We start from the raw sequence: 16,997 nt of genomic DNA, 5'->3' as shown, positions 1-16,997 counted from the left end.
TTCCAGGAGTGATAGTATTGATCTGCTAGTTATTAAATGGAATCACTACCAGTATTCTTACAATTAATTTGATATAACATTTACTTCATTTAAAGACAGTGCTCAATCCCTTCCCATGAGTATAGTAGAGAAACCATCATGATCATCATCAGTCTGTATCTCTCCACTGCTGGATGTATGCCTCTTCCATAGTCCGCCACAATGAACGATCCTCCGCCTTCCGTATCCAATCTTTTCCAGCACTGTCGAGGATCGTGACCGAATGTGACTTACCTCCATTAGTGTTCGGCCATGTGTGGCATGGACCGCATGGCATAGACTACCACCAATCGCTTTCTTTACTAGATCTGACCATCTGGCTGGTGTTCTGCCCACACCACATGCCTAAGATTCCATTACATAAATACTATAGCCAAATTTCTAAGCAACCCCCTCTGTCCTCTAGCTTGTTTTAGCTTCATGAGTCCAAGCATACTATTATGCTTGGACTCATGGAGCATGGTGGTAGGACCTCTTGTGATTCCGCGCGGGTAGGTGCCACCACACTGCGTATTTCTGCCGTGAAGCAGTGGTACGATTCGGTTTGAAGGGTGGGGCAGCCGTTGTAACTATACTGAGATCTTAGAACTTATATCTCGAGGTAGGTGATGCATTTACGTCGTAAATGTCTATGGGCTCTAGTAACCACTTAACACCAGGTGGGCTGTGAGCTCGTCCACCCATCTAAGCAATAAATAAAAAAAAACAATAATTTTCTAAATTCAAACAGTATGATAAATGCAATTCCGAAAATGTTTCTTTGAACTTTTAAAATAAAACTTGATTGCTCTGATTCTTGTAGCCGGGTCTGTATCACGAAATATTGTGGTTACTCTTTGCTTTTCAAAATAAATCTTTGTCCCATTTGATGATACTGATGACTGTTTATATTTAAGTCAGAGGATATGATTTATTCGGCTATGCTCCACAAATAAATTATTTCTTATAGATTGTAGCATTATTTTCAGACATGTTACTACTACAGGTTTATATTTTATTTATACGGTTATACAATAATAATAAAAAACAGAATATTTTATTAGAACAATAAAAGAAAAACAAATAATGAAATCGTACAGCGTCATGTTTGGACACATCACAAAAAGTTTATCTAATCTTTGTACAATTTTTTACAAGTACTTGACCCGATGCTATGCGATTAATTATTTGTGGTTTGTTTTTTATTTTGATATTTAGTCGTTTTTTTAGTTTGTTAGATGTTCTCGTGGCTACGGCTACTGTACACGGTTGTCGCATATGAAGGCGATGAAAGAATTCAAACTCGATGTTTGGTAGGCGACGTCAATCAGTTACGTATCTTCGAATTGAGTTAGTACTTTGTACCAGGCACAATGACGAATATGAAGCCTGCTGTTCCAATTATTTTGTATTCGACTCATAGTACGCAGAGTCAGCGATGTAATCAATCAATTATATACAATTATATCGTTTCTTACTTTAGTCAGCGAATGATGGTGCATTCAGTATAACTTTACGGATTCCCGTGGTTTTGAGAATCCAAATAATGCTGTTATTGAAAACGTTCAGCCCAGGTGGTAATATGTGGTTAGCATCACACATGAATGTGGCATAGCTAAGAGGCCACTGACCGCAGGGGAATTTCAGGAAGCACTGGATAGGCAGCTCTCTTCAGACTCGGATGGAATGTTCACAAGAAATGTTGCATGTAAAGTGGAAACACAAAGAGAGGTGTTTTAATTTTTATTGCATCGATGGTGGACGCATGTACAAAGGGATCAGATATGACGGATAGACGGGTGATACCATAGTGTATTTAAAATGACTAGAGGTCCCGCAGTAGTCGAAATTCGACTATAATTAATTGGAATTGTATGTTTGTACACTATTATTATTGTATTTTATACTTCTATAATCACAAATTTCGCATAGACTACTCTATAGAAAATATTAATAAAGACAAACAATATTTAATCTATTTTCAATTTGACAACAGATGTCAAGAAGGGCTTTTTGGCGGGAACGCGAGGGGTGAAGTTGTGTGATTTGTTTTATTTTGTCTATTTAGTGTTTCTTCGGGTTTAAATGTGTAATAATGGTGGTTTATTAACTGTTTAATATCTGTGAAAGTGCACAAATGTGGGAAAATGAAACAAAGCCGCTGGACGTAACTTCTCGTGATCCTCCAAAAAGTCCACTGAAAAAGTTTCAGTAAATGACCACCATTTTACTGAGATTATACTTCATCCCATATCATCTCATCTCATGTCATTTCATTTCGTTTTCATTTCTCTTCATGCCATGTTTCATAATAATCAACTTCATTTCATTTCATAATATCATTTTCATATAAAAAAGTTACGTCATTAAAATTAAAAGAAGACTTGACCTAAAGGTCTTAGTTATCAGGTCATAAAATCCATTAAAAAAAAAAAAGATGTCAAGAACAAAAGTTTGACAATAAATAGTATGCACGCGTGTGTGCGTCAAATACATGGTATATAGTATGTGTAATGTTTTCTTTATTGATTTAATGTATCCTTTATGCATTATTTAAAAAAAAAATCGCTTTGTGCACTTCTTCTCTATATTATTTATAAGTGTGGAAAATTTCATACTCCTTCGTCCGCGCAATTTTCGTAAAAAGGGATACAAAGTTTTTGTTTCACGTATTAATATATAGATGACGCTGACGACACTCTCTTCAACATTATTGTCTTCCCTAGTGATAGTAATTAAGACTCAATTTTCCAACGAATTCCGTTCATTATATTTCAAGTGGACTATGATATGAACCGAGATCCGCTCCGTTCGACTGCTCGAGTCGGAATGTGTGCGGCAATAGTCACTCGTGTTTATAGTAGAAAGTGGGGGTAGCTTAGTCATAAATTCTCTTGAATACCGTCTTAAATGGTGTTGACATGCATAAGATTATAGAAATAGTCAACCATAAAAATTTTAGTTAACTAAATACTGAAGTTGCGCCGACAGATATGAATAATATTTTGGAGATGTTTAACAACGGCGGAATGATCTTCCACCGAGCGGGTGATATTTGCTCGGTAGACCGACGGTCCGAATGTTGTTAATCGGAACTTGTATATCCGAAGACTTATCTTGTAATTGTCGTAGGCACACACACAAATTTGTCGGAACGAAACGTAAGCGGGCGTTAGTCGATGCAGATAGGCTCTGACTGAAGTCGCGGTGCTGTGTGCGGACGACGACGCATCGGTCCGACGTCACAGCAAACCGGTTTTGGGTGCGTGTGTCCAATGTAGTCGACTGGTGCGCATCGACACGGCTGAAATTCATGTCGGAATAAAATGTAATGTGGTGTATGTAAATGCGTACCAGTTGTGTGTAAGTGTTTATGTGGGCGTAGCCCCCAATATATTAATACGTGAAGCAAAAGTTTTGCATACTTTTTACGAAAAATTTGCGGACAAAGGACAATGAAATTTCCCACACTTACAGAGAATAATAAATAATATAGAGGAGTGCACAATGCTATAATTTTTTTTAAATTGGGCAGAAAAATACATTAAATAAATAAATAAACATTACACACACGCATATATTATACTCTTTTGTTTATTGTATAATCTAATTTCTGTGGTCAAATTGAGAATAGATTAATATTGTTTGTCTTTAATATTATATGTCTAAAGTGTAGCCTTGGCGAAAGCTGTAATTGTAGAACAATGATGATTATAGAAATGTGACAATAGAACCATAATCATATTCAAACTTAGCATTTAAATTAATTAGGTCGAATTTCGACCACAGGGCGACCACTAGTGAATAATTATTTTACAAAAAGTATGCTTTCTCTACTCTCCTCATGGGAAGGGAGTGAACATTGTCTTTAAATTAAGTAGATGTTAAATCAAATTATTTGTAAGAATACTGGTAGTGATTCCATTTAATAACTAGCAGATCAGTACTATCACTCCTAGAAATACCATGCGGTAGCACTGGGAAGACCGAAATTGATGCAAAAACGATCATATGATAACTAGCTAATTTGACCATATAATGAGTTTCAGTAACTCTAATCTTAAATTTATTTTATTTTATTTTTTTAAGTTGTAAATAATGTATAATTTATTATAGTTACCTACATCAGATAAACTTAATAATAGAAAATTTACAATTCGTCCCTGGACACAGAATCGATGTAGGATTTGTACTGAATTTCTATACTTCTTTATGCTTCTACCGTTACTACAAGAAGTCGGATATTCGAAAGAATCTTTTTTAAGCTTCAACAATTTTTTTTTTCTATAATTATTAATTATTTTCAACAAAAATAAAATAAAAAGATTTTGAAAAAAACTTTTAAAACTTGAAGTGTCTCAATGCTTAATTAAATAATAAATAGATATAGACCACTAAATATTATTATGTCTGCTTTATTTTCTTACCTAAGCTAATAGCCTTGAGAGGCTATGTTGTTTGCCTAGTCACAAGTTGCTACGAAGGATGTTCTGCGCAAGTTAGAAATATCTAAAAATGCCATATATAATTTTGAAAATCACACAAAAATCGGTCAAAGTTTAATTGTGAGCTTTAGACCCATCACCCCCTAGCTTGTCACGAGCCGCATCGATCATTTCTGGACTGGCTTGCTTGAGGTCATACGTCCAACCAATCTTCTCGAATGTTCTGATTATTTTTGTGGATAGACTGAAGAAATCCATAGTCTCTGCTGCACGAAAGTCGAATGGGAAGACATGATGAAAGTTATGATAGCCCTCGCCGCACGTCAGGATCGAAACTAGAATATTCTCTGATGCTTCAATGTTTCTGAGGAAAAAGAATATGATAAAAATACTGCTGAATCGGTCTTATCGTACGATTTTCATCTAAAACACTTTACATTAAAAAAAGTCACACAAAGTCATTTTACATTATAAATATTCAGGCTTTTTCTTTAATTATATGAAAACTAACTGAGGTGTAACTATACGGGTAGATACCATCCCGCCTGCCGCAATTTAATCGTGCCTTGAGAGGTCTGAATGGTTTTTCAGAAAATCGACTTTGTCTCAAGCTGAGTGGCGGATTTCACGTGTTTATGTCTATGGGCTCCGATAATCAGTTTGTATCAGGTGGGTCGTGAGCCCGATCACCCTTCTCCTCCACCAATTGTGTTCATCGTATCTGAGGTTCCGGACCGCTTCCATGCGTCGCTTTCGTCCTCACGATATTCTGCCTTCTCATCCTGTCGTTTGTCACTCGGAGAGTATCGCGGACGGTGGAATCAAGCTGCTTTCAGACTACGCTATTCTATAGTGCCATATAGTATAGCAGCCTATAATAAGATAAGATAAGATAAGATAAGCCTTTATTAACGATCTAATTTAAGTTTATGATGTTGCCAGATGAATTAAAATAACTGATGCCTGAGTAAACAGGAACTTTATTCGTTCATGTAACAAATTATACAAAACACACGGATACGTAGATATTAAGGTGAACGTACAAATTCCTAAGGGTGGTTCTTGGAACGGGTTGCGGGGCTACCGCGTTCCTTAACCTCCTAGCTGATGCTTTTTCTGACGGCTGCGGGGCTACCGCTCAGATCAAACTTGGGCAGACGAGTGGACTGCGGGACTATCGCACTCCGTCAGGTGGGCCGTATGCTGGTGTCTGCCTTCAAGGGCAATAAAAAATAACCAAATAGCAATTAGAACGAAGATAGCAAACTATATTGAGGGGTTCCGAAATTGGTACCAAACATCGAAGCTTCTGGAAAAACGGCGTACTTTTTTTTTCTTCATACCTATGCTGATAGCCTTGAGAGGCTATTTCAGCTTCACCCTAACGTTTGTAGGTGAGCTCACGGGGCTCAACCGGAGAGTTGCTAACACTGAACCTAGCAAGAGCAGTGCTTCGCAGAATCTACCACCGGATCGTAAACGCGACCCACTGAGAAGATCCGGCGAGAAACTCAGTGGGCTACATAACTTTTTTTTTTTTTTTTTTATGATTGAAAGTTTACTGGTGGCCCGAAGGCCTTTCCAGTTTCACCAGGACAGGTGGGCGAGCAAAGGCTCAGCCAAGAGGGGTGGGATTTGCTAACAACTGCCCGAGCGCCTCCGAAGGAGACCTAACAACTCAAGAGCAATTGTTTCGCGAATGAATCTACTACCGGATCGGAATCGCGACCCGCTGAGAAGATCCGGCGAGAAACTCAGCGGGCTGATGCATGGGTTAGGTTGCACGTCGACCTCTTTGTCGAGTTCGACGAGTACGGTTACCGGGGTCCCTAAGCCTGCCCCTAGTATTAGAGCTGAAGGCATCTAATGCAAAGGTTATTGGATCTGATGGATCCGTAAGGACGTGTCTAGGGCGTCGACGGTGACTGGCTCCTGCATGATCAGGATTCGGGGAGTAGTCCGCGGCGGCAACGATAAGGCGATTATCATGACGCATAGCCTTATCGAAGTATCGTTCCGACGCTGACTTCATGTATTTCCGAATTGATTCGAGGCCCAGGTCGTCGTGTAGGTCAACGTTCCTCACGAACCACGGAGCCCCGACAGCTAACCTGCAAAAGCGGGATTGTAGGGATTGGAGGGTGTCTATGTGTGTGCGGGCCGCGTGAGCGAACACCACACTCGCGTAAGTCATGACGGGCCTTATGCAAGTTTTGTAAAGTGTCACCTTGTTCCGAAGGGACATTTTACTCCGCTTACAGATCATGGGGTAGAGTCTACCGAGAATAAACGCGGCACGGTCACGGACTGATTTTATATGCGAGCGGAATGTCATCGATGCATCCAGGGTAACGCCCAGGTACTTGACCTTCCTGGCCCAGGGTATGGGTTGTCTAAAGAGAGTAATCGGGGGTGTGAGATTCCTCCTCCTAATCCGGGAGGAAATCCGTGTGGAGCTTCCCCTCTGAAATGGCACCGCAGTACTTTTCGATGGGTTGATGTCTATGCGCCATTTTCGGAACCACTGTCCTAGGGCTAGGGCTGCGCTCTGAAGCTTCTTCGCGATTAGGGACTTATTTCTACTAGAATAGTAAACAGTCGTGTCGTCGGCGAATAAAGCTAAATGGGTCGGCGGCGACCGGGGAATATCGTTGACGAATAAGCTAAATAGGAGGGGTGAGAGGACAGAGCCTTGCGGGACTCCAGCTGTGAGAGGTCGTGGGGAGGAGCGGGTTCCCTCGACTCGATATCGAAAAGAGCGGTTCGACAAGAAGTCCCGTATGATGAGCACGAGACTATCCGGCACGCCCATGTTGAATAGTTTGAAAATCAAACCATTGTGCCAGACTTTGTCGAACGCTTTTGCGACGTGGAAGAAGAGAGCTCCTGTGTATAACGGTTTTGGTCGATTAAGCCCCACAAGAATGTGCTCCGTGAGGCGGTGCACCTGTTGAACGCATGAGTGATTTGTACGGAATCCGAATTGTTCATCGATGAGAATGCCCTTAGATGAGACGAAGTCTCTGAGGCGTTTGTAGAGCAGACGCTCATACAGTTTGCCTAGAGACATGAGGAGGCTAATCGGGCGGTAGCTCGTCGGATGATTTTTTGGTTTACCGGGTTTATGTATGCCGATAACGTCCGCTTCTTTCCACACCGCGGGAAAGATACAGTTCGCCATAGCGGCATTGAAAATAGATGCCAACATCACAATGAGTTGGACGGGTAGAAGTTTAATAACGCGGTTAGATATACCGTCGGAACCGGGAGCCTTGCGAGGACGTAGGTCTTTGATCAAGTCTTTAACTTCCATCGGGGTGACGGGTGGTAACGCATCCGAGGGTGGCAAGGAGGCTCTGCGTTCTACCTCACTGTCTACTAATTCTACATGAACAGGGTCCACGGATTGAGTGCTGGGCGTGCACTGGGTTTGCAATGTATCGGCCAGCAGCTCTGCTTTTTCGTCATCATCGAACGCGGCGAGTCGGCCTGAGGGGCCTACGAGGGGGGGCATAGTTACTACCGTATCCGATTTGAGAGTACGAGCTAAGCGGTAGTAAGACCTTTGGGAGGGCGCGAGTCCTTCTAAGAAATCAGACCATCTGGCATCTCGGACTTCGGCGATGCGAGACTTTACGTCGCGTTGTAGGGCACGCATTCGAATACGATTTTCCGCGGTAGGATACCTGTCGTAGGCGCGTATCGAGGCGTTCTTAGCTCTAAGGAGTTCCCTAATATCGTCGGACAATTTGAAGCGGTGAAGGAAGTCCTCCGCTACAACTTGTTTCGATGACCTATCTAATGTCGACGTGATGTGTGACGTTAAGATGTCTATGGCTTCAGCGGTATCCTGAGGAGACGGGGTAGAGTCCGGGTTAAACGGGAGCGATGGTGGATCAGATTCAGCCAGGCTGATGCCCAGCGTGTGCCAATCCACCACAGTCCTCGTGACGGGAACGGAGTCGGGAGCGCGACCGAGCTTCATAACGACGGGACGGTGGTCTGAATCTAACTCTGAAACTACTTCGATCGAGTGTAAGCTCAGAGTTACGTTTTTTAATAACGCTATGTCGAGTATATCCGGGCGATGCGCGATATTTAGCGGGTAGTGAGTCGGTGTTAGCGGAGCGACGATATCGAAGGCGAGATCATCGACTAACGCGTCAAGCCGCCTGCCATTCGGGGTTGTGGTGTGTGAGTTCCACCTGATGTATTTACAATTTAGGTCGCCCGCCAGAATGACAGAGCTCCCCATGCCGAGCAGCACCTCGATATCACTGCTTAGAACGATCTTATCCGGTGGAAGATAAACGGACGCGATAACGATCGGCGCGTGTCCCGTCAGTGAGATTCGGCACACTGATGCTTCGATATTAGCGAGCGCGGGAGGATCGAGCGGGACGCAATGCAGGGCTCTTCTATAGTAAATGACGGTACCACCACCACGAGCAGAGAGCCTGTCGTTCCTGACCATGTTATAGTTCGCGATTTTAGGGTCACGGCGCGCGGGCTTAAGTAGGGTCTCCTGCACTAAAAAGATATCAATTTGATGGTCACGCAAAAAGTCAGAAACCTGATCACGTTGATTTGCGAGACCGTAAGCGTTAAAAAATCCTATCGTTACGGATAGGGGCTTTATTCTACTTATATACGCCATTGATTACCGGCGGAGTGAGGGGAGGACGTACGTATTTAATGACGCGTATACGTCGGCGTATTCTTGCACAACGGCGATAAAGTGTTGTGCAGTGGAGGCAGCGCGAATGGCGTCGCCCAAAGCGTTAACGCGCTCAAAGTTGATCGACTGAAAGAAGTCGATCGCTAAAGCGAGATTGTCGGACGCGGTCGGAGGGCAAGTCGCGGGAGAGGGACGAGTTGCGGGGGCGGGACGAATCGCGGAGGAGGGAGTTGTAACCGTGTTCGTGTACGGCAGCGGTTTCGCCCAAGCCGAGACACTGGGCACCGGCGCCGGATCGAACGCTGGCTTAGCCTGCGACACAGAGGGTGCCGAGGCTTTGATGTCGGGGCCGGAAGCTCGGAGGCGGTTTTGGCGGGCGACGCGGCGATTTATTTTCGGGGCTCGGGGGCATCCGCGGTAATTTGCGGGGTGACCCTGTGTACGACACAGGACGCAGCTAGGCGGTTCCGTCGCGGTTTTTTGATCGCGAGTGCAGAGGGCCGTGGCGTGATCTCCTAAACACTTGACGCATCGGGGGCGCGCGTGACAGTTACGGGAAGAATGCCCGTATAATTGGCAGTTATGGCACTGGCTAGGTGTGCCTTTCTTGTGTGGGGTTTCGACGGCGATTCCGGAAAGGCTACAGACCGTTCGGATGTTGAATATTTGCTTACCCTCGGGGGTAGGCTGGAGGGCGACGAGAACCATGTTATATGGCTCCCTTCCGCGACCTGTGTGCATGCGGTGTACGGAGTTAACCGGTAGGCCTTGTTCGAGAAGGTCGGCCTTGACTAGCTCGGCATTCAACTCTTTAGGGATGCCACGTATGACGGCACGGAGTTCGCGCTCCTCCTGGAGCGTATACGTGTGGAAACTTATACGTTCCTTACGGAGGTAAGAAGAGAGGGCCCTATGGTCGTCGGGTGTTCGAACCTTAATTTGAATGCCGTTCGCGAGGTTACGGGCATTCGTGAAGTTGATATTTTTGGCCTTAAGGGCCAGAGAAACTCGATCCCAAGCTGCCTTCTCTTGAAGGATAACCGGGGAGGGGTCTGGGTTTTATTTTGTGCCACCGGACGCGGCGACGGAGTGGCACGGGCTGGAGGCGCAACGGGAGTCTGAGGGCGGGGGCGCGACGCGTTCGCGGCTTTACTAACTTTAGCGGCCGCGGGAGCTCGAGACTCCGCGGCACGCTTCTTACCCTTTTGTACCAGGGTGAATCCATCCGTCGATGAGGCGGGAGCGAGGTCGACCTCCATCTCCGAGTCAGAGTCGGAGGACGAGGAGGCGGGCGCAGGTGACCTACGAGCAGGTGTTTTGGAGGGCACGACGGAGGCTGCGGATGATCGCGCTGCTGGAACGGTGGCCACGGCGGACGACGCAGCAGTTTTACTCGCCAGTATAGGCGACGCGGGAACGGCAGGCACGACGGAGGCTGCGGTGCTCGATGCAGAAGCTTTGCACGCAGGTACAGGCGACGCAGGAGCAGCGAGCGCGGCGGAGTCCACGAGAGGGCTCGCGGTGTGATCGGCCTTGAAGGCCAGAAACTCTGAGGCGAGCTGTGGGTGGCGAAGTCGGAGGAATTCCGCGAATACAGCGTCCATGATCGCTGAGTGCCCAGGTGGGGCGGCCCCGGGTCTTGAAAACACTCGCCTTGCGGCGAGGCCCCAACTTCTCGGACCTGAGCGGTTCTATTGAACACAGGTGGCGATGCGGCACGATTACTACAGGACAAAGAAAAAACACAACAAAACGGAAATAACAAAAAGAAACAGAACAATTAAACACTTCCAGGAAAACAGTTTGTCGGCAGATGTACCACGAACACAGAAACAACAAAAGGAAACGAAACAAATAAAAACTTCCAGGAAGAGCACGTAGTCGACAGATGTACCACGAACACAGGCCGCGCGAACAATGGCCGGGCGATCGAGTGGTCGATGAGCACGTCCGCACGTGACGGGTGCCTCTATCGGAATGGGCTACATAACTGGCGCGCTGTGGCCTCTTAAATAGTGATCGTTGACGTTGTAGTGGGGTGGCGATAGTAGATTACTCGTGGTTATTGTTGTGTGAGTGAGCGCGTCACAGTGCAGCGTTGTAGGTAAAATGTAGCATTGCTATAAGTTACATGTTTAATACACTTATTCTCTAGTTTTATTATTCGACACCGGTTTCTTGATCGTCTTGCTGTACAGCATAGGTCTATCCAAGGGTTCTCCATAATATTCTATCCTGCGTTTTTCTCATCCAAGTCGTTCCTGCCACTTTTTTGATGTCATCTTCACATCTACGTTGCTGTCTTCCTCTATTTCGCTTTTTATATCTTGGATACCATTCTGTCACTCCTTTGGGTCATTTTTCTGTTTTATCTCGAATTAAATGTCTAGTCTATTTCTATTTCAGTTGTTGTATTCGGTATTTTATATAATACTTAGCCAATAATATATAGTACACTACAATGTAAACGTGTTCATTACAATGTATGGTGTGCGATATTGTTGTGTTATGAGCTATATACTATATGCTATTATATTATAGCGTAGTCTTAAAACGGCCCCGCGATGTTTTTCCTTCCGCTTTGGCAATAGTTTCTTCACTCATATATGCAATATTATTATATTAAAATCGTTTTGTTCAAAATGTAACGAATAAAAATAGCTTTACTCACACGTTGTAAGGTTTATAGCCGTACATATGAGCCAAACTATTAACAGTCAGTTCAGAGTGTAGCACGCAAAGGAACCGTATGAAGCATTGCCAGGCAACAGCGCACTTCCAATCTTCCCCGATCAAGAAGATGTTCACCAATGTTGGTATTAGAAAACAGAATAGGATTTTTAATTGATTGTGGTATCTAAAAAGAAAGAAACACCTTTATCATATTTGCGTTTATGTAGGGAAAATCTTTAAGCTACTTTTCCCCAAAATAATGCATTATGTATTTGTACTTAAGGCAGGCTTTCGCGTGAAATTCACAAAATCTTTTTGAATGGTGTCTTCTTTCATCAAGTGACCTATTTTGGAATATCCAAAGCCAACATTGGCATGACTCTTGATCATTTTACTGGAAAATTCTCCTAATTTCTATCTATCTTGCAGGTTTATTGGCAAACATATTCCTTATTATTATTATTACATCCAAGATACAACTTAAATCTAAGGTCGAAGGTAAAAGTAACATCATACTTATGTTGAAACATCAAATGGGAATCGCTCTCTATGTCACTCATGTCAATCAGCTTTCCTTTCGTAAGGACGCTTTCGTTTTTCTTCATCATCAGCCATCCTATGTGGGAGAAGAAGAAGCCTCGGTTCACGTTGTGAGGGTCGGCATCGGTGTCGGCGAACTTGTGATGGAGTCTGTGATCCCTCACCCAGTTGTATATTGAATTCTACGGTGGGAGACAAAATTGAATCTTACTTACTTACTTCTAGCATACATATACGTAGTCCAACTGTAATTAAATGGAATTAGGAGTCATGGCTATCGAGTTTAGGTTCATTAGAATTATTTATTTGCAGTCCATCCATAATCACATTAATTATCAATATGAAACGACCCAGTTATTGTGTCACTTCCAGACAAGCAGCTGCTGATGGAAAGGACATTAGAAAATATCTATTAAAATCTGCATAGAGATCCACTAAAAGCCAGGTCTACAAAATTAACAGCATAAGACATATCAAGAATTATGCTATTGTAGTGAGTTGTAATAATACTGCTTTATCTCAAGGATGTTAGACAGAGCACACGAGCGTCCAAATCATTCATTAAACAGCTATTAAACCATTGAAAAAGCTCGTCTAGCTTAAATTATTCTTGTTGCAATAATTTCAACAATTGATTTTGAAAATCAATAAACAAAAAAACACACTTTATTGTTACCCAAGTAAAGGGGTGCCGAAGTAAAAATCAATTGATCTTATTCTCATTTTGGTGATCTTGATTAGAATATAAGAGGAAAGTGTAATAAAACAACTAAAAATAATTTTACGATTTAATATCGGGTTTTTTTTATTGCCATCCTATTATTTTAGACTCTTTGATTATTGCTACGAATAAAAACTGAAGAAAGCACTAAACGTATTATAATATAGTTATTATGAGTTTGTCATCGGTCCTTGACATGTGATCAAATGCAAATTTCTAAGTTTATCGGGCGTCTTAAGATTTTTTATTTTATTTTTTTTATTAAGCAATATAAATAAGACAGCTGGGTGGACGAGCTCACAGTCCACCTGGTGTTAAGTGGTTATTCGAGCCCATAGACATCTACAACGTAAATGCGCCACCCTTGAGATATAAGTTTTAAGATCTCACTTTACTTACAACGGCTGCCCTACCCTTCAAACCGAAACGCATTACTGCTTTACGGAAAAATAGGCGGGGTGGTGGGACCCACCCGCGCGGATTTACAAGAGGTCCTACCACCAGTAATAACACAAATCATAATTTCGTGGGTTTGATTTTTATTAAACGATGTTATTCCTTCACCGTGGAAGTCAATCGTGGACATTTGCTTAGTACGTATTTCATTAGAAAAATTGGTACCCGCTTGCGGGATTCGAACACCGTTGCATCGTTAGATACGAATGCACCGGACGTCTTATCCTTTAGGCCACGACTACTTCAAAAATGTTATGTTTGTCTAAAATTATGTTGGAAGATTCCATTACATAAATAACATAGCCAAATTTCTAAGGAACCCCATCTCTCCTCTGCTTTCCTATCTGTTTCAGCTTCATGAGTCGAAGCATATTATGATCCAAATAAATAAAAAAAAAAACAAGGTGTCAGTTACCTGGCCACTGCTGCAGAAGAAAGCCATCAAGAGAAACTTTACGGGTGCTTTGACTTTGTACGATCGATGCGTCCACAACCTATGCACACCGCAAGTAATACCTAATCCAGAGAAAATAAACATAGCGTAGGCTGAAACAAAAAAAAAAGTTTGTTGCTGGCAAATGAAATCTCTAGGAGAAAGGAAAATAGGCTTTTAAGCATCACAGAGAAAGAAAGACATTACGAGAACAAATTTTTATAAGATACTAGCTGACCCGGCAGACTTCGTAGTGCCTCAATCGATAAATAAAATATCTAAACTTTTATATAAAATAAACGTCAAACAAACAAAAGGAATCCGTCCGACGGGGGACACATCAAAGGGAAAACAAAATTGTTATTTTTATTTAAATCCGAGCATTTTCATATTTATCTACCTTTTAAACCTTCTCTGGACTTCCGCGAATAATTCAAGACCAAAATTAGCCAAATCGGTCCAGCCGTTCTCGAGTTTTAGCGAGACTAACGAACAGCAATTCATTTTTATTTATATAGATTATTATATTATTTTGAAAGATTTTTTTAATACTATTCAAATATTTAAAAATTATGTTTTTTTTTTTTCTTCTGTAGGAGAATAAGAAATGCACTTCTGATGTTTTTGAAGTGAAATTTTTTAGGTGCGTTGAGAGTAAAATTTAATTCAGACAGATTCGTTACGGCTAAAAAGAAAAGATACAATTTAGGAAGAACGAGGGTGAAAAAATAGACAAAGCGTCTTGCGAACCACTCGACCATAGAGAGTGGGGAAGAAGTTTCACTTCTTTTCCGCACACCATTTTTTCTTTGAATATTTAAAATAAACAACGCCTGTGACTTGTATCATGAAATATTGTGGTCACTCTTTCTTTTTTCAAAAGAAACTTTATCACTGTTGATAATGAGAGAGGACTGTTTTTATTTAAGTCAGAGGATATGATTTATCCAGGTATGATCCAGAAATAAACTATTTCTTATACATTGTAGCAGTACTTTTAGACATGTTACTACTATCTGATGTACTATATAAAAATTCAGACAGGTATCAATATTGAACAATGCTGTCCAGATACCCGTGCAGTTCAGTGGGTTTATATTTTATTTATACAATTACAATAATAATAAAAAAAATACATTATAATTTGAGAACTGTAATTCTCATCTGAATAAAAGTTTTTTTTTTTCATATTTTCAAAATGACGATTGAACAACCTCTTCTAGGAAAAACAAATAACGGAATCGTACAGGGACATCAGCCGTTTTGCACATTGCGTTGCCCAATCCACAAACGAATTGGCTAAAAAATAAATCAAGAAACACTTACCAAATAAAAATGTTCCTAATTTTAGGGGAAATGCATATTTGCTACACCAATAAAAACCAAAAATATGAAAGAACGAAATCACTAATAATGAATCCCATTTAATTTTATTTTTGAAGACAAACATTTTCTTGAACATTTTGCTCTGAATTTCTCATTCTGCGTTTGATCTCACGCATTTTATACATATTAACTTGAGCTCGCATTAGGGTTCCACAGTGCGAACGTACTAAGCCTTCTAACACGTACGTGAAACATTACACAATGTATATAATCCATTAAGTCATTCACAGCACGCTACAATGTACATATCTGTCAATTGTTTCTTTTAAATTCATTAGTTTGTATTTAGCGGTAGTCATTCTAAAGCATCCCAAAATAAAGAATAATAATAATAAACTTGACAGAATGAATTTGAATCACTCGGTGGTGCTGTAGTTAGCAGCTCTGACGGTTGAGCCGAGGGTCGTGGGTTCTATTCCTACATCGAGCAAACATTGTGTGATGAGAAGATTTGTTTGCTCTTTGTTTAGGAGCTTATTATCTATTTTCTTCTTCTCAATCGTGTCACTCTTGACAGAGTGGTCGTGATCGTCATGCAGTGCTGGAAGGGGCAGACTTGATGCATCTCACGATGTCCCGCCATCTCTCCCTGCTTGAGGCCACTCTATTGCACTCATTTAGGGGAGCTTCCACTGCAGTTTTAATTTGGTCGGCATTGGTGTCTTCCGGCGTGGTCTTGTACCATCAACCCTTCCCTGTATAACTAGGCGTTCTATGGACCGGCCATCTCGTCGCGAAACGTGTCCGAAGAAATCTACCATTCGAGACTGTACTATAGCAAATAGACGCTACTTGATGCCGAGTTCCGGAAGTATCGAGACATCTGTACGAAAGTCGGTCCATGAAACTCCAAGCATTCTTCTCCAACACTAAATTTCCAGAGCGTCTATTTTCTTCCTTTCCATATCTGGCACGGTCCACGTCTCAGCAGCATATAGAAATATTGAGAATATTAGTGTTCTAACGAGCCCGATCTTTGTGGTTTTATTTATGTTTCTATTTCTCCATAGTTTCCTCAGCCCGTCCATCGCCCACCTCGTGACAGCCATGCCTTTTGATTTCGTCCACGCATCCGCCATTATTTGAGATTAAAGCCACAAGATATATGTAGGACTGGACCACATCGCAACCCGCCATTTGAGTCAGGTACGGCGAGTTCGACAATCATCACCTTGGTCTTACTGCGGTTAATCCTCAATCCAAACTCAAGGCTCACACGTACCGTTCTCAACAGTAGCTCCCTCATGCATTGCGCATTAGTTGCAAACAATGTGGTATCATCCGCGTAATGCAAGTTTGCAATCCTATACCCCCCAATTGCTACACCATCTGTCGAGTCCTTACACCATCTGTCGCATCCTCCAAAGTGATGCGCATTATGATCTCTGTGTAGGCATTGAATAAGAGCTGCTATACAATGCAACCTTGTCGAACCCCAGCACTTGGATAGAAGTTACCAGAGAGAACGTCATCCGAGCGTACCGAGGCCGTTCCGTTCTGATTTAAGCGTCTTCTGTAAATACTGGAATAACAATTGACAGTAGCTCTTCTATGTTTCAGAAATTTCATCCAACTCTGTTATCAGTTCGTTTTATTATCTGTATATATATTATATATACATAATAAATAAAGTGAACTGTTTTCTCA

The 16,997-nt window shown here is 42.2% G+C and overlaps 1 protein-coding gene across 1 annotated transcript; it reads right to left on the bottom strand.

Annotated features, from left to right (window-relative positions):
• Positions 1–4,357: 4,357 nt before the first annotated feature.
• On the bottom strand, positions 4,358–15,427 carry LOC101741037 (acyl-CoA Delta(11) desaturase). The gene is made up of 5 exons (XM_062669222.1): positions 15,291–15,427; positions 13,947–14,077; positions 12,331–12,536; positions 11,813–11,998; positions 4,358–4,827 (listed from the first exon to the last, which is right to left on the bottom strand). Exons 1-5 carry the CDS (start codon positions 15,424–15,426, stop codon positions 4,578–4,580), a joined length of 909 nt encoding a protein of 302 aa, XP_062525206.1. The 5' UTR covers position 15,427; the 3' UTR covers positions 4,358–4,577.
• Positions 15,428–16,997: the final 1,570 nt, after the last annotated feature.

This window comes from Bombyx mori, chromosome 6 (assembly GCF_030269925.1).
Source record: "Bombyx mori chromosome 6, ASM3026992v2".
Lineage (NCBI taxonomy): Eukaryota > Metazoa > Arthropoda > Insecta > Lepidoptera > Bombycidae > Bombyx > Bombyx mori.
The sequence above is the reverse complement of the archived record's forward strand: the minus strand, read 5'-3'. Positions and strand labels throughout refer to the sequence as shown.

What these genes read in the sequence shown, in the direction of transcription:
- LOC101741037 (XM_062669222.1), bottom strand. Translation starts at nt 15,426, where the DNA reads ATGTTCAAGAAAATGTTTGTCTTCAAAAATAAAATTAAATGGGATTCA. An exon ending in TCTTCTGCAGCAGTGGCCAG is followed by an intron (nt 12,537 to 13,946) that starts GTAACTGACACC and finishes CTCCCACCGTAG; the next exon opens with AATTCAATATACAACTGGGT. An exon ending in GGCTATAAACCTTACAACGT is followed by an intron (nt 4,828 to 11,812) that starts GTGAGTAAAGCT and finishes CTTTTTCCTCAG; the next exon opens with AAACATTGAAGCATCAGAGA.